The following is an 18,532-nucleotide window of genomic DNA, read 5'->3' as shown; positions in this document are numbered from 1 at the left end:
AAAGCCAACGGATGGCCTGTACTGCCACCTACCGTGATCAAAATGATTAGACGCAAAATGTGATTTTCTTTTGGCGACTACGTGTAATACAGCGCCACCTATTGATGAAGAGTGGCTGATGATTTCATTAAATTTAAATTATATCTGAGATCATCTTTCTTCAACTTGTATCATTCATGTTAAAACAATAATGCAAATATACAATATAGGTCTACATGTAACTTATCAAATGCACATTTAGTAAATGTAGGCCTATATTGCATTCATTATATTGCATGCATTGTATTTCATATGTTTTACCATATGTCCTTAACTTTTTTTTTTCTTATTACTTTAAACTATTTATTGGCTGTTAACCCTATTCCCAACAGACCATGGTGACTTCCCATTTATAAAAAAGCTTATTTGACAGCAAAAAACGAAAAAAGAGTGTCATCAATGAACCGCCGTAGCCTACTAAAACGTTATGTGTGCTTATAGACACTGCCTCTAGAGGGCACTAAAATACCACACCATAGCACATTTTGCTCAATGGACTGCTCAATTCAGATCTTCCCTCAATGATGACCTTATTAATGACCTTTGTTATGCACACCCGTTTGTGTCATGAGGTGTGGAAATATATATATATATATATATATATATATATATATATATATATATATATATATATATATATATATATATATATATACACATACATTTTACATTGCATGCAGCTATTGAATGTCAGTGTTGCAACTAGATGCAGTGAATTAATAATAATAAGTATATTATTGTATGTTATCGTTATATAATGAGATGTGTGTCCTTAACTAAAAGGGTCAACATCTAGGCTGCAATCAAATTTAGATATTTCGAAAACACTATGAACAATAGGCCTAATAATCAACAACCTTGCTTTTGCGCAGCTACAAAATAGTCCAGGCCTATCCACCCTCTTTCACAGACGCTGAAAGGCTGAAACAGGAGTGAGCATATTCTAGTGTTAAAAATAGAGATGTTAAATCTAATGTCTATAATATTACGCATTCATGCAATATGGACCAACGTTGTCTTGGAGTCGGTGATAAATCAGTGGGAGTCTGATGGGAACCCTCGCTGCCTTCCTGCCCCGCCCCCAGTGACAGCCTATTTGTGATGCGTATCTGCACGAACTGACACGCACCTCGCTCACACAGTCCAGTCCAGGCTTAGCGCGCCGCTCACTCCAAACGCATCGAAACAACGTAGAGCCCTTCAGCTTCGTCATGGCATCCGAAGAGTTGGCTAGAAAGCTCCAGCGCAGGTTGGACACCGAGCAGGGCTCAGCAGCACCCGCAACGGCCCCCACTGAAGAAGAGGTACCTGCTAAATGCAGCGAGCACCCAGAGACACCGGAGAGCGAGAGGGCTGCGACGGCGGGGGCCGACGACAACAACGCTACTGCGTCTTCTGAACTCAACGCCAAACTCACCCGGAGGCTGGACATCAACGATGGCCTCGCTGCGCCAAAACGTAGCAAGGTCTTCAACCCCTACACGGAATTCAAAGAGTTCTCTCGCAAACAGATTAAGGATATGGAGGCGATGTTCAAGAGGTAAATCGTGATCATCATCCACGGTGTGGATTGCTAGAATTTTCACCACGTTATATAGCGATTTATTTCTGTAATTTATTTTTTGGCATTACATATAAACACCCGTGCGTAACGCGTCATCTGTATTGTGTTTGGAGACGAACGGCCAAACTGGGATTAGGATTATGCTGCGACACGTGAGACGCCGCCCGGTTGAATAATTGATCTGATTGACAGTTGATTGAAGCGTCACTGTTTGCCAGCCGTTCACACGTGGAGTTTTCTCTTTTATATTGAATTATATCTGTCTGTTAAAGCGGCTCATTGATACCGTGGGCTCGCTGTGTCTAATCTCCTAATCACTGCTGGGGCGTCCAATGGCAACCCACATACTGCCCGGATTTATAATTCCAGCAGTGGATTCCCTCTCTCCCCTCGACTGGGGAGGACATCCTATTCAACTTCCCAAAACGATGCATATTTTTTGTTAGAGAACTGTAGGCCAGCAGGAAGTGCCGGATTATTCTGTTCAATAACAGAATAAAGGGCATCCATGACTTTCCCTGTTTCCTCCGATAAAACCCTTTTTTGGCTTGGTTGACAGGATAATATTTGTGTGGGGTGGTAATCGGATGTCGTGGAGCAACATTGACCATTTAGAAAACGTCCCCCTCCTATTGAATTTTAACATGTAGGCCATTATAACAATCTTGGTATCGCAAAATATCACATCATGAAACAAATAATAAACTCAACAAACAGTATTCAGCTTCAGAAACCTATATTGCCTGTGTCAGGGGTTTTCCAATTGTCACTTTTCCTTCATCTAAAATATTCACTTTCCCCCACTGCATCCATTATTCATTCCACGTTCTCTCTCTCTGCCACACTTTCGTCCCTTCTATATTCTGTAAGGCAAGTCTTTCGTTCCATGACTTGCATTGTGCATTTCCTCCATTGAGAGAGACAAGAGGGTCACATGCTGCTTGCAGCTAAACCATCCGCCACTCTTTTAATGATGCAGGAATTATGTTGGGTTGACTCGACTTATCAATTGGCTCGATTGTACAACCTCAAACAACAATGTTTGAGAATTATTATGGAATAATTCTCTTATGTTCAATTCTGAAAAGAATACTATTTCCATTCAAAATCTGTATGTATTCTATTCCAAATGCATATTTGTCCTTCCTAATTGTTATATGCAAGCTTGTCCAAAACGCTATTAGTACACTATACAAGTATCCAGACACACTATTACTAAAACAACTACAGTAAAAACAGTCTTGTTTTAAATCCAAGCCTCTTGTGCAGAATAGTATTGAGCCTGCATATAGAGCTTGGGTTTCAGTCGCTGACCCTCTTGAACCTTAAGTGGTGCAAGGTTAAGCCTACTTTAGGTGGATGTAAGTGATGAAGGGCTGAGCACACCTCGCCACTACATGACACATTTTCATCCTAACTCTCATCCTAAGGTTTGACACCCTCGTCCAGCCAGGTGTGTTGATTGCTCACCCACGATCACACCCACGGTCACGCACGTCCCCTCCCCCACTGTGGCGAATTGTCTCTTCTACTTCACCCCTGTCTCTTGTGAGTGCTCTGTGTCTCACCCGCCGTTTCGTTACCTGGGGGCATTCAGTACGCAGTGTCCAGTCATGCTTGAGTGACCTAGTTTTCTTCCATATGCAAGGATTTGATTTAAAGGTATATTCCCCTTTTTATGCATCACAATTCACGCTTCTCACTATATACAAGAGTATGAATGCTAAACGAACGGAGAGCTGTACAGGCAGGAATTTTATAAGAACATAACGGTGTCGGCACATATACTCCTGGTGGTAGGTTCTGTAGTTCCATATTTTTCTGCATGTCTCTTTTGATTCTTGTCTTGTTGTGACAAAACATGAGTTGTTGTCCCACACGGCACATTGGGTTTGGTACGTGGCCAAGATGTGGTTCCTCCATTGTGAACTGTAGCTTTAGCTTCATCACCTGTGCCAAAACCTCCCAGTGAGAACACTAAATGTATACATACAAAAGATGAGGTCGGAGAGGGAAGAAAGAGAAAGCCAGGCCTTGGATTTAAAAAAAGAAGTGGCCTTGACGCCGGTTACTTCCGCATCTACAATTAACAAAAGGAATTTAGGGAGAGGGAGGCTTGGCTCTGACTGAAAAAGAAAAGCACAGCCATTTGGTCGTTTTAGGTCTAGTGTTCAAGTCCAACCGAAAGCGTTCATTGCAGCATTAATCAGTTTCGCAATTTTCTTGCATTAGTGATATAAATATCTACAATTCAGAACGAGTATGAGAGTGAGAAAAAACACACATTGGCTTCCATGCAATCTGCAAACATGTCACATTAGTAGGACATCTGCTGCAGGGACTGCAGCTCTCAGCTGTAGTGACGGCTGCTTAGTCCACATGTGATCACACTCTGTTGGACAGGCACACAGGCCACTCTGTTGTTGAGACAGTTGTCACACTGCATCATCAGTAGCAGTTTTTAGATTAAGAACCAAAAGTGATGCCACGTCCGTTTTTTATTTTTTGTCTGTTTCATGAATTCTGTTTTAGAAAATTATTTAAGAAAACTTTTCGGAATCCATCAAATTTGACAGTTTGAACATTGAAGAGGTGGAAAAAGAAGTAGCTGAGATTCGAAGATTTGGTCGGTAAATAATGGAGGCTTTATTTGGGAGTTATTTGCAGATTGGGTTCACTGGGGTCAGTGATCCTTCCTCTGGTCTGTAGGGGAGTGACCTACCGTTTCAATGTTGAGTTTTGGCATTCTTTTGTACTGCTGCTCTAATGAGATGTTATCTTAACCCGATTGTTTAATACTAATAGCGCTATATATGGCTATTTTTGAAATGGAGACCTTTGAGGGCGGTGGCAGCCCTATCGGCCCTTTTTTGAAGTTAGAATGAAACAATGGCTCTCTCTTTGGTGGGGAAGAGATTGCGTTGCCTGTGTGTGGGGGAACCAGATTTGCTGGCCCGTCAACAGCTGGTGAATGCCTCCTTTAAATAGTGATTCTATCAGACATAAGCCTCTTTGTGCTTTCCCAATTGGGGGTTGAAAGGTGATAAGAATTTAGTGATAGGCAGGATGCCCTTGAAATAATGATGTGGAAAGTTGTGTGAAGCGATAACCTTGTAAACCATGAATAGGTATTTAGTTGGTCTTGATATTCGTATGACAACATGCGCCACACCACATGTGATGAAGTGTGACATTATCCCTGAGGGGAAAAGCTATAGTGGGAATTTCCAACATCTTATCTAGGCTTGAGCTGGGTTCTGGTTGCTGTATTTTGTGACTGTGTCCCAGAATAACATGCACTGTAAAAATGTACCTTGAATAATATTTTTTTAATCTAGATCATTTGCATACAGCAATATAAATGTTGATAGCTTTATATAGTAGACTCCCTCTTAAGAGTCTATGTTGGTTGTTGCAACACATGTGATGCTCAATACATTCAGTAAGAACACCACCCACAAGCTGCATGGCCCATTCAAGCCACAGCCTGACCAGGGGTCACTCACCAGCAGCCACCCAATCTAACCAGTTGTTCAGGACTGGGGGAGACCATAAGCCAACAATGAGGCAATTGGTTGAGTTTGTATGCCTGTGGGGGAGTTGTGTTTAAAGCGGAACCATCACGCTTGGATATTGCAACGTCAACCTAATGAAAAGTGGGAGCTATCTTTTCCTTCAAACAGGCATATGAAGCAGTATCATTTTATTAAAAAATAGCCAAGCTTGGAAGTTCCCCTTTTAACAAACCATCATTGATAATAGTGTGACATAACCACCATTATCTTTTATCAGTTATTGTATTTTAGGTTGTCTTTTTAAGATCTGGCTAGGGAGAACAGATGGAAATTAGCATTTGCAGCTAACTCTGGCTTATTTACAGCAATAAACTTGCTTGTCAATCAATGAGCATTGTCCCTATCAACTAAATAAATTTAAATAGGCTGATCATTTTTAAAATATTGAATTAAATTAAATCTTTAATTCTTCATCGGCTAGTCGACAATGACTGACTAATTCTAAGAATCTCAAAAGGTAGCATTCAATACATTATATAATGTCAAACGACATTGATGATTATCTTCTGTGCTTTCTCTTGCTATTCCCCTCTTTTGATCAAACACAAGTGTGGATTTCAAGCATTACATTTTTGTGTTTTGGTAGGTTTGACTCCGGTAAGGACGGCTTCATTGACCTGATGGAGCTGAAGCTGATGATGGAGAAACTGGGAGCCCCTCAGACCCACCTGGGCCTCAAGAACATGATCAAGGAAGTCGACGAGGACTTTGACGGCAAACTAAGCTACAGAGAAGTACGCTTTCAATGAGTAGTTCCTTTTATAAATTATGTCAAACACTGGCCAAGTTAGCATAACTTATGGTGGTTGTGCATGCTTTCCACCTATGCGACTATCTCTTGATATATCTTAAATCACTAAGACAGAATGTTGTATAGGACCATGATTGGATCAGCTGTCAATGGAAAAGGACAAGCGTAGTGGCATTCAAACCAGATATGCAGGTATTGAACAAACATGTTAAGTGCTATCTTAAACTGTGATGGACCATGCAAATTAAATGGACCTTTTGTAGCTTATCCAGCACCAATGAGCCTCGCAAAAGAAAAGCCTGGCTCGAGGAGTCCTAGGTACTGATGCCATAGAGAAGATCCAGAATGCAATGTAGTTGTGACATGATACAGGAAGGTGCAGATCAATTGCGTCCAACACTATCTGCAGTTTGGAATTGATGCAAAGCATTACCATTGTTGTAGTGAGGGATAATCAGATGTCATTAGAAGAGCTGGTCCATGCTGGTGGGCCAGCTAGTGTGGCCTTACCTTAAGATGTAAATTGCCTAGACAAGAAAATGTGACAAATCATTTGACTGTTTCTACACCCAGTTCTTGGTTGCACTTGTTAATTCATCACAACTTTCCCCTCGTTATCACAGCAGGGCGCCTGTGACAAATAATCTATTCTGTGATCAATAAAGTAATCTGTATCGCTGCGAGAGATTCTTGCACTACATTAGTCTCGTCGCACTGATGGGACTTCTCTATGGCACCCACTAGTGCACACTTGAGAGGCAAGACTCGGACCTTCCTGAGCTCAGCTCTATGATGCCGTGGACAGGACCATCCCTCTTGGTGGTAGCTCTATCTGACCGCCATAAGTGGCATGTATATGTGAGTGTGGGGGTTCAGGAGAGCTGGAGAGTGAGAATGGGATATATAATGACATTTACCAGCAGAGCAGAAGTATTCTGATGAGTCATTGCCTTTGGACTAAGCCCAGAGTCTGGTTATTCTTCTGTATAACTTCCTCTGATACTGGAGCCATATAATGTTTCGTACTATTCACCGGTGGGGAGATGAGGAAGGGTACTAGCAAGCTTGAGGAAACGTAGAACAATTGCAGTAAATGACCCTTTACAGCCCTTTAGCTCTTTACAGTCACAGGTTTTACATTTGTGATGACTACTTGGTGCTTCTTTGGCTGACGCTAGCAGGACGACGGCTGCTGAGCAGAGAACGTTTCTTACGTCAGCTCAGAACAATTCAATGATGTTATTGCAGGACCCCTCCTCTGTGAGCGCAGCTGATTCATTTGTGGTCAGAGAAGCTTGCCGGGCAAATGTGATTGTAAATCTTAAAGGCTTTATAAGTAGGCCATTTAAATGTTTACGATGCTACTTTATGACCTCTGAAGATAAAGCAATCAATGTGATTCGTCAATTAATCATTTAATTTGGTTTCAAGAGACCCGTCATAACTTTAAGATGAATGGCACAGGACAAACTATTTATTAATATGAATCATTGGTACCAAACAAGCTTTCTTTGTGTCTGACCCTGTAATGGAGCAAGATCACGTTTGTTTGTGTATTGTATGTAGTGTAGGCCCTATTCATAATGCATCCAAGAATACATTTGTCTTTACGGATATCATTTTATTTACCATAGTCATTTGTCTAACGATATTGATTCTGTGGCCCATATTGTGGACTAACTGTGCTTGGATTCTTGAGTGGAAGCGCCTGATGACTCACACTCTCAACCTGATTCCTCCTCCTCTAGTTCCTGCTCATCTTCCACAAGGCAGCAGCTGGGGAGCTGGAGGAGGAAAGCGGCCTGATGGCCCTGGCCAGGCTGTCCGAAATAGACGTCTCCACAGAGGGCGTGATGGGGGCCAAGGACTTCTTCGAGGCAAAGGTGTGTGTGTGTGTGTGTGTGTGTGTGTGTGTGTGTGTGTGTGTGTGTGTGTGTGTGTGTGTGTGTGTGTGTGTTAAATCGTGTCCTCAAAGTATTGGAAATTTAAAAGTAAATAAGTCTATAATGTTAATACTAGCAGCCTTGCTTAGTTTTTTTTAACCATGACTCATTTGTGATGCTAGGAGGTTGTATTGGGACTCATGTCCCGATAGATTACTTATTCATCAGTCCTTCTGTGACCTGCATTCTTATGTCCTGATTCTCATGGACAACATGGGATTCGGATTGGCTGGGAGAAGCCGTGGGATTCCTGGGAACAGAAAGCACTTGTTGTTGTGAAACGGGTATGCTGGGAATCCTGTCACTGAGCCAAATTTTCTCCTCCTCTTCCCCGCCCTACCCTCAGATTCTTCCTTTACTAAAGTACGCCCTCTGGTGGACAAACAGAACCTCACTGGATTTAAACTGGGGCACAATGCTAGCCTGGCACAGCCAGACCATAGCTACGCCTTACGTCGGGAAAAGATGTTAGTCAGCTGTGGTTAAATATACCAAAGTTGTTGTTTTTCTGTTATGCCCTGACAGATGAAACTTTAGAATCGAAAGGGGAAGGTTTTTTTAAAACCAGCTTAGATGTTTGTCGAACTCCCTTAACCGAGCCGCTGTAGGGTCTTCCCAAAAGCTACCCTATCAACTCTAATACATCCTCGGCCAGGGATTTGATTATGGTGATTGTGCTGATTTAGACCAACCATTGCAATGTATGTTTCCCCCTCGGCCATAACAGATGAAGGCTCTCTCTGTGGGCAGTAAGTTTGAGTTGGAGATCCTGGAGGAGAAGGAGGAGCGCAAGAAGCAGGAGCAGGACAAGAAGGAGCGACGGGCCGCCTTCAAGGAGCTACAGTCCACCTTCTGCTCCTGACCTCCTCCTGCAGGAGGAGCCCGCGGCCCGGCAGAGCTAAAGGTCATCTCGGCATGCACAATCATCTCAAACGGAGATCCTAACAGTAGTTTTGCAATGCACAATAATTTAGCCTAGCTAGCCCTACCACGAGGTCAGCTCTTAATGTAACTGTGATGTGTTTGGGCTTGAAATGATCTCCTTTTTTTAATGTTTGTCACACAAAGCCTTTTCCCTAGCTGTTTTATGGTGTAACATGTTCTGATGTGGGAGTGTGCTATTTATTAATATATGATTTCAAATTAGTTCAAGCAGTGACGTGAGTTACAAAATTCTGTGAAACTGCAAGTTGACCTTCCTTCTTCTTGACAATGGCTGCTCCAGCAAACATATCTCAAAGAGGCTTGGACACTCCAAGGACATATCCGGGGAGAAAAATTAGGGTCCATTTAGTGTTGCTATTTTATTTTACTTTAAGTTTTTTGTTTTACTTTAAAATATATGTTCAAATCGTACATTAGGGATAGACCCAAGCGTGAGTTTTCCTATCGCAAAAAGCGGTGTCAAATGCAAGCAATAGATTATATGGCAAATGACATCACGAGCCAATAGCCAATCAGAAATGATTTAAGTCTGTCTTTCATTAGACGGAGGGTGCTGTCCCCCAAAATGTTTGTTTATTTCTGATTTTATTCTAATCTTTATCATTCAACATACACACACACTTCGCCAATTTAAGGTTGTCCCTTTATGTTACTTGCAGCATTTACTTTTTGTGGAATGGTTGATGTAAATGTCAGGTTTCGTTAAGTAATTCTTAATTCATCTTTTGGATCAAAACATTGTGTGAAGTGTGTCAAATAATTGTCTCACTCGTTTATATTGTATGTATATGTACACTTTAACTATAATTAGTTTTTTTGCCAACTTTATTGTGACAGAAAATTATTAATGTGAAAAAAGGGCATGGTGGCATTTAAGCCTTATGCAATCTTAGATCATTTTCATTGACTTTTGGAAGCACAGGCATTAGTGTCTAGATGTAGGCCAAATTGTCTGTAAAAGTTTGCTGCTTTTGCAGACATGGCCTTTTGTCTTCATTATTAATGATTAACTACTTTAATATGTCAACATGTCGCATCCATGTTTTAAGGAAAACCCTTCACGAAAAACTGAGACTTGTAAGGGAGTGGAATGGGCCCTTCGCTCACCATGTTTTTTTATTTTATGTATGTCAAAATTACTGTTTGTAAAAGTACCATTTTTATGTAATGTATATGTTGCTGAGATTAAAATGATGTATTTTTTCATATATAAAATAGGTATTACATTTAATCTGTTGTAATGCACATGCATATATTTTGATGTACCTACCAAAATGAAGGGGTGGCTAACATGAACTGCTATGATATATTTGATATAGTAAAATATAAATGATCAAATAAATAATTGAGTTGCATTGTTTGATTGTGAATTATTTGTAGTTTTATATTCACAAAGGTGTTCCTATTCTCCTGAAATCAAGATAATCATGTTGGCATAACTTTTTTTAAAATGTATTGATTAATGTAATTAATCAAAATCACCCAAATCTCAACAACTGACACTCACAGGTTTTTAAAGTTATTTGTGTTTCAAAAAAGTCTGCATCCACTCCACGCAAGGTTTTCAGAACTATCCTGGTTCACATAGCAACACGAGTGAAAATGGGGCTAGTATACCAATGCAGTAGTTTGAGGTGTAACACTTCTGCTGAAATATGCAAAAAAACAAGAAATCCCAGAGCCTGCGTGCAACGGCTTTATACTCATGCGTGTCGTCATAGTTCTCAAAAAGCTATAGTTTTGACTGTCCACACGGCTACGTTTTCAAAGAACTGTCCACTCTGGAAGATTCTGTTTGCAGGGCCTAAACCCTGTCTGGTCGTGTGGAAGCAAGGCAAAACCGCAGAAAAACGTCTGTTTAAAAACCTCCGGCGTCATGTGGACGGGCCTAAATGAGGATCCATTAGACAAATACTAGTTAACAATAAATGGCTGTACTTGTACCATTCAATTATAAGATGTTAAATCTTTTAATTTCATGCATACAACACAAGTGTTGCGATACATATTCAGATTGTGTTTTAGAACTGTGTTTTAGTGACATTACAAGTGGGAGTGTTCACCTAGGTGTGTGATGAATAGATCAGTCTACCAGTCTTCCCACTGGACTGCAGCAAATGTTGTTTATCTTCCATCATACATCAAGTTGAAAACTCAGGAAAAAAAAAAAATCAAATGACTTGTAATGGCTAATCACACTCACACCTGGTGGCATGATATCACCCCTTTTAGTAATCAATTAGATGTTATTACAAATGTGGCATTTAATTGCAGTTGACTCTTGTTGTAGTTGTGAAAAACAGGTCTAAGAGAAGAACAGAACAGGAGGCGGTTGTAGGTTTGTTTAGAAAATATTTATTTTAATGTAATGTACACTGTACAAGGCACTGAAGTATGTGTGATACATTTAGATCTCATCCCTCACAATCAAGCTTTTATTGAGCCTTTCTCCTCTTGTGTTTCTTCTGTTACTTCACATGATTTTTAAAGCCATATACTGTAGATAACACAGTGATTTCACTCACCATGTCAATTAAGTTCAGATGGAAACTCCCAACTCATATACTCCAAACAAACATAAGTTTCAACTAGGTTACTCTGTCCCAAAGTGCTAAGTCTAGACATATCGAAATACAAGCTGAAAGAGTATATCAAAAATTTGGTGTACATAATTTACTGATCTTCTGAAGTGAATCATTTTTTTTTGTATGTTTGTGTTTTTTTTTATTAAAGCATAATCTACTAATCAAAACAAATCAATTAAATTAATTATTAATGTATATATCACTATTCAGGCATAATGTGATTTGTTTTGCTTAAGTGCTTTCTGTCAGTCTAAAGTTAAATATCCCCAATCTAAGGGACATTTATACATGTATATTTGTGTTCCAAACTCTCCCATTGGATAACCCCAGCAGCTTAATATTGACAGTGAAATTGCATACTGTCTAATCCTGTTGGATGGCATCTGAGATCCACGGCCCCACTGTCTAACCAAGCACTTCTCTAACACTAGCCTATGAATGTCAATGATAGACGTTGTCTTTATGCAGTGGTGAATGCCCATTGATTAGAATGACGAAGACCTCAGCACATTCTGTCATTCCAATAGATTACATTTTTCACACTTTTAAGACCTGCCAAATTTTGCTCCTATAAATGGGAGTTCATCTTTCTTCACATGCTACCCTCATGGATGCTCACTAACAGTCTCTCCCTGCTTATATCTCTGTGTTCCTCTAGACCAGTCGTTATGACGGTTGTGCGATAGACACTGGCCGGATGAGCCGTAACATAAGGCCCTGACCACCTAATCTTCAAGTGCACCTGCTGAAGATCAAATATGAATTGTTGTTCAACTAAAATAAAATTAATATCTAATACCTGGGGATGATTCAACCCTCAAATGAATTAACACATTAAAATAATGAATGAAAATCATGAAATCTTTAGCCAAACTATCGGTGTGTATATTTAAAGAGGTCTTGTACATTTTCAGAGGTACAGCTACAATTGAACAGTTAATCTTTCATTTTCAAATAATAACTGTTTATACACCATCTTTAGCAGGGGGGTGGATGCTACATTTTCATTTACAAACGGGTCGGCCTTTGGGACGTAAAAAAGTGTGTGTGAACCGCTGCTGAGAAACACTATTCCTTGGAGATCACCTCACCTAACGACGGGCCTTCTTCTTCCTCTTCCTCCTCACTCCATCCGGTCGCTCCCGTCTCCGTTGATCTGCACCACACAGTCCTTGGCCAAAGGTTCCCTGGAGTGGGTCGTGTCAAACTGCTGGCCATTCACCTTGTACCGACCCAGGGCGTCCAGGCCCATGGCCGGGAGAAAGCGCCGGTCGAACTTGATCTCTTGGCGGAGGTAGGAGGTCCTCTTCTGACAGGTGTCCCCTGTGCCCTCCTGGGACGCGGATAGGAAGACCACCAGCTCAAAGTGAGTTGAGCTCCCCTCGCAGAGTGCCGGGTGCAAGGGGCTGCGGCGGTCCAGCAGGTGGAAGAAAGTGAGGGGGAAGATGAAGAAGGGGCAGGACCTCGTGCCCAGGTGGTCCAGCTGGAAGTCCAGAGAGGTCTGGTGCAGCGTCTGACCCTCGCATTCCTCGTAGAGCACGGCGCTCACCTTCACGTCCACCAGGGGGCGCTGGAGCACGTTGGTGGCCCGCAGCATGAGGCACGTTTGGCCCTGGTGCTGGCCCACCACGGCCTGAGGGCTGAACTGGATGGCTCCGGCTCGCTTCTGGGGACGGGCGATCTTGGCCACGAACGCCCCTGGATGTTGGACACAATGGAGGTAATTAAAGGACATGGTTATTCTTTTGTGTGCTTTCTGTTTGAACGTTTTTTATTGGTCAGTTCTGCTAGTCTTCTCATTCTGTTATTGTTTTATTTTCTTCCATCGTCGCACTATGCTCTGTTTAGCCCTTAGCCTCTGGCTCACTCTCTGCTGCTTAAAACGTGATTTTTCTGATAGTGAAATAGTCTTTATCTTTCAATCTTCAAACAAATAGAAAATGAAAGTTATAAAATTCAACGATAGTGCTTTGATTGAATCTAAAGTCTAATTTAATCAAAGAGTCGGCACATACTAGACAACATTTGCGAGTGTGCTGCCACCTAAAGTTTGATATTTGTTATTTCAACACCTTGGTACAGCCAAGATAAAAAAAAATACATGAATGAAAGAATTGTGGCATTGGTTAATCAAAGGATGCGATCAAATAATAATAATAATTATAATAATAATTCATATTTTGTGAAAACTAAATATTAATACATAGTCAACATATAATATATATATAATATATAGTACAACTATATTAATATACTTTCAGTTAAGCCAATTGTGTTCTATTCTGAGTATATTTTCTGTCTCTGTGTTAGTGTGGTGATGATCCTCTGATGTAAGCACAGCTGTGTTATTCCATACATGCTTACATCAAGATCACCCTAGCATGACCAAACGTTTTTCATTTCTCTTTTCAGGGGGCCAGATGGAAGACAATGTGTAGTGTGGAACGGTGCAGAGCCTAGCTTCTAATTATTTTGTTTGTTTTTTCACACCTATCACCACACTATTGGCCAGGAAATGGGGGCCCATCCCTGTTTGTGTTGATTTCAGAGCTTTTGTCAAGAACTACACCTCTTACACCAGGGAAACAACAGATGACAGCTGTTCCCGAGAAGAGCTTGCTAGATTTCCCCCAGTACATGGTCAATAGAGCTGATTTGATTTGAACATCTGCCCCAGAGTGTGCCAAACCACACACAAAGTGCACATCCTCATGGCCTTTTTTAATTCATTAGATATGTGCAACTTGATCCACACTGTTCCTTCCTCTGTGTTTATTATTGCTAGATTGTTAAAGAAAACCATGTATTTAGTTTAGCAGTTAAATGTGCAACCCTTTTAGATAAACTAATAAAAAATGATTGAATAAATTACCAGATGGTTTTACCCTAACGATGTGTCTTTAGACTGAGGCTCCAAAAATGAGCAATAACCAATAACCTCCAAGCTAATTCACAAACCTAGTGTGTAGTTAGCCTTTAACATTGACCATTGATTGACTGAGAAGCTATCCATTCACCTTCCTTTTATTTAGCAGTAAAAGTGTGTGTCAGGGAATAGCAAAACCTCAAGGGGTAAAAAAAAAGGTAGTGCATGATACGATTCATATCATCAGTGGATGCCATAATCGTTACTATTAGTCGTTACTAATGCATGTTTTACGGAGGAAAGAGTATTGCATCGCTTAATGTGTCTGTTTGAATGAATTATCGGAAGGCCTTTAGACACGATCAAGGGACAATCGTTCCGTGGGCCAACTGCACCATGTTTGTCGGGCATGTGACGCTATGTACTACGTGTAGGATGAGTCATTTTACATTGAGGGTATTTTGATGACGCTTTTATCCAAAGCGACTTACAGCAATTCATTCACACATTCACACACCGACGGAGTCAACCACGCAGGGCGGAAGCCAGCTCGTCATAGGGCAGTTGGGGTGAGGTGTCTTGCTCAGGGACACGACTGTCTAGCTAGGAGGAGCCAGGGATCGAACTAGCCAGTGTTGGGAAAGTTCACTTTCTTCGTGAACTAGTTCAAAGTTCATTTCACAAATTTTAAAATGAACTAGTTCAGTTAAACGTTCATAATTCAAAATTTTGAACTAAGTTCACAGTTCCAAAAAATGAACTAGTTCATAGTTCTTTTTTTCAATATGTTGCTGTGAGCTTTTCATTTTTTCCGGTATTTTGAACATTGAGCCCCCTTTGTGGTTTGTCTAGGATGATATAGAGTGGTTGAATCAAGTATCGTAGCGAAATACAGTTTCTATCGTGTTTTATTGCACATTTAGCGCATTTTGTAAATCCCATTGATTTCTGTTGGAAGACTCATTGCTCGTTGGCGGAAACGGAAAGGGGGGGTGTTAACGTTTGATTGTAGTCTTTTCGCTCGGTTCTAGCCCTACTGATGAGAAGGAGAACCGAGTGAAAAGACTACAACCAAACGTGAACAGCCCCCCTTTCCGTTTCCGGCCAACAAGCAATGATTCTAGGAGGTATTCTACTCCGCTGAGCTATGAGCCAGAGAGCTAACGTTATGGATTGTACATATTTATAATTCGAAATTCATCTGAGCCTTTATACCACAAATACTCTAGGGTCTATAGCATATAACCGCTTTGTCTGATTACAGTTTAATTCATTTTCCACAATTTAACAGCTCTCGTTTTGAAGAATAATCACCGCGCCATTCGTTTCAATGGGAATCGCGCTGGTCTATACTTTCAAAATAAAGTGTACATATTTATAATATGAAATTCGTCCCAGCCTTTATATGACAGATACTATAGGGTCTATAGCATATAACCACCTTTTCTGATTCCAGTTTAATGTAACAGTAAGCTGGAAACACCTCAACTGCAAATGAACCGCACGGAGATTACCATGGCAACCGGTCAAACAACACGGCGATCTGCGCGCGCATCCGCCGTGTTGATAGAGAAATAACCCCCCCATTGAACGAAGTTAAACCGAGTGAGCGTGCCGTTCACTGACACCAGAATGAACGAGTTCACAGTAACGTTCATCAGGCAGTAATACAGTACGTTCAGTTCACGTTCGCCCAAAATATGAACGAGTTCATGAACTTTCTTTCAGTGAACGCGTTCAGGCACAACACTGGAACTAGCAACCTCACGGCTACCAGCCTACTTCCTGAGCTACTGCCACCCAGTCAATCCCTGAATGGGGGTTACCTGTGATGAAGGCCTCCAACATGAGCCCCAGCAGCATCTGCACCGCCAGCAGGGCGATGGCGCTGGGGCAGTCTCCGCTGGGGAACATGGTGCCGTAGCCGATGGTCAGCTGGGTCTCCAGGGAGAAGGAGAAGGCGGCGGTGAAGCTGGTGATGTGCTTGACGCACACCACGTGTCCGAGCGGCGGCGCGTCGTGGTCCAGCACGGCCAGGTCCCCGTTGAGGTGCGCTAGCAGGTACCACAGGCAGGCGAACAGCAGCCAGTGGGCCACGAAGGAGGCGCAGAAGGCCAGCAGCACCCAGCGCCAGCGCAGTCCCACCACCGCCCCCCACAGGTCCTGGAAGGTGAGCAGCCAGGCGCGGCCCGGCGCCCAGGGCCACAGGCCCGGGGGCGGGGGCGGCGCGCCCAGGGTGCAGTGCCCATCCTTGGTCACCAGGCGCTGGCGGGCGGGGGAGGAAAGGAGTGGGGAGGAGGAGGCCTTGCCGCCTAGGTCGTTGTTGTGGGATTTGGTCGTCATGGTGATTGGTTCTCAGGGAGGGCAAGTCGACGGGGACGGTTGTGAATCGTCTGGAGGTAAATGCAAAGAAAACAACGAAACAGGAGCATTTAACGACAGCCAGACCGATGTCAGGCGCTTACATTCAGGATGCATAGATGACGATCTTTACTCATTGAAGTTACAAATATAAGCATGCATTTCTATGTACTGTATTGCTTGTGGTGTGCGCATGAGTGCGTGTGTGTGTGTGTTTGTGTGTGTGTGTGTGTATGTGTGCATGTGTGTGCGTGTGTGTATGCGTGCGCGCCGTAGAGACACTCTAGCATCCAGATGTAGCCTTGAGGGTACTCCTGACAGCTAGCTAGAGTCTTGTCCTTTCCAAAGTTTCTGTGTCAATATTGTTGCCAGGAGATTAGAGCAGGTCCCAGCGGGGCGTCTGTCTGTGTAACACAGCGACATGCAGGGTAGGAATGTGCCTTTCATCTGTGGGGAGTTTTAAACTTACTGCACTGGCTGTATGTCTCTCTCCTTGTCGTCTTTAAGGATCCACTGTGCATGTTAAACATCCTGCGTTCACCTATGCTTCTGAGATCCAGTCATAGGATCACACTCATCCCCGAAAAAGTGAAATTCAGGATTAGGAATGATGCTTTGTGTGGCATTGTATGAAAGATTGCTTTGGAAAAGCACAGATTTGAGCATTTTATCAATTATGAAAGTGTTTATTCATAATCAACCCTCATTCTAACATTGACAGTCAAAACAACCGGCAAAACTAATTTGGACTGAATCCATCTCGAACTATAAATGAGCTTTCACTCCTTCGCTCCTTCACCCCCTCTCTGCAGCGAGGGTTATTCAACATAAAAAGCCCAATCGTCTTCAGCATCAGATCAACGCTGCGGTAACATCGAAACGTAGCTCTGCCTTATAAGCACGAGAACAAGCAACATTTGCACTGACCAGTAAATAATGTAGGGTAAGGGTCCCGTAAGGCCTACAAGAACCAAGTCTTTGTCCTCCTCGGCACGGGGGATCCACGCTGCAGCGAGACCGTCACATGAGGGCCATGAGCTGGGCCAGCTCTCTGGCAGAGCAGGCCCCCTTTTGTACCAGTATTCCCCGGCCGGTCGGCCCTATCTCTTTCATGACTAATGTTGTCAGGTGCTTCGCTGATGAACAGGGAAATATGACACTGATGACTGCGTTTTAACAAACGCGACTCTGTCCTTAAAACTCTTTTTAATGTGACCAAAAGCTTCAAGGAGGGAAGGTTGGGGGATGGTGATGGGGGGAGGGGGGGTGTTTAGAGAATTACAATGCAAAGCCTTCCAGATATGGCATTTTGTTGGCTACATGGGAATTAAAATAATTGCTTTTTGATGATAAAGATGGACAGTTTTTTTGATAATGTAAGCATATCTGAAAACTGAATAGGCGCAATCTGTGACATTTATTCCTCACAAGGATAATATTTGGACTGCTCATGGCCTGAGCTGGTCCTTGTTGCTAGTTTTAATGTCACGCCTTCTTATAACGTGAATTTAAGTTGTAACGCTACCTCAGTACATACGTAAAGCAGTAGAAAAAAATACATCAACATCATGTCAAACACCTGGCCTCAAAACCTATAACCATCTTTAGATTCAAATCCACATGGTCTGCCTTTTTAGGTTTTATGTAATGTTAGGCATTGTACCTCAACACCTGAGTCAATCACAAAGTGCCCTATTACCTAACTTGTGTGGCGACCAGTACCATTTGCTCTCCAACCTCTGATGCACCATCTTAGTTCACAGCAATCTCTCTCTCTCTCTCTCTCTCTCTCTCTCTCTCGCTCTCGCTCTCGCTCTCGCTCTCGCTCTCTCTCTCGCTCTCTCACACTCATCATCATCCATGCACACATTAACCTTGCAGCCGACCCTCAGGACACACTGAG

General features: G+C 42.3%; 2 protein-coding genes across 2 annotated transcripts; one reads left to right on the top strand and one right to left on the bottom strand.

Annotated features, from left to right (window-relative positions):
• The first annotated feature begins 1,193 nt into the window (after positions 1-1,193).
• efhd1 (EF-hand domain family, member D1) lies at positions 1,194-10,094 on the top strand. The gene is made up of 4 exons (XM_079733888.1): positions 1,194-1,579; positions 5,765-5,912; positions 7,678-7,812; positions 8,600-10,094. The coding sequence occupies exons 1-4, from the start codon at positions 1,251-1,253 to the stop codon at positions 8,732-8,734; spliced, it is 747 nt and encodes a 248-aa protein (XP_079590014.1). The 5' UTR covers positions 1,194-1,250; the 3' UTR covers positions 8,735-10,094.
• A 2,431-nt stretch (positions 10,095-12,525) lies between these two features.
• kcnj13 (potassium inwardly rectifying channel subfamily J member 13) lies at positions 12,526-16,611 on the bottom strand (the record flags this gene model as incomplete). The annotated part of the gene is made up of 2 exons (XM_079731496.1): positions 12,526-13,100; positions 16,095-16,611. The coding sequence occupies 2 exons, from the start codon at positions 16,609-16,611 to the stop codon at positions 12,526-12,528; spliced, it is 1,092 nt and encodes a 363-aa protein (XP_079587622.1).
• Between the last annotated feature and the right edge of the window lie 1,921 nt (positions 16,612-18,532).

The sequence above is a fragment of the Pollachius pollachius genome, assembly GCF_949987615.1.
Source record: "Pollachius pollachius genome assembly, chromosome: 3".
In the NCBI taxonomy this organism is placed as follows: Eukaryota; Metazoa; Chordata; class Actinopteri; order Gadiformes; family Gadidae; genus Pollachius; species Pollachius pollachius.
The sequence above is the reverse complement of the archived record's forward strand: the minus strand, read 5'-3'. Positions and strand labels throughout refer to the sequence as shown.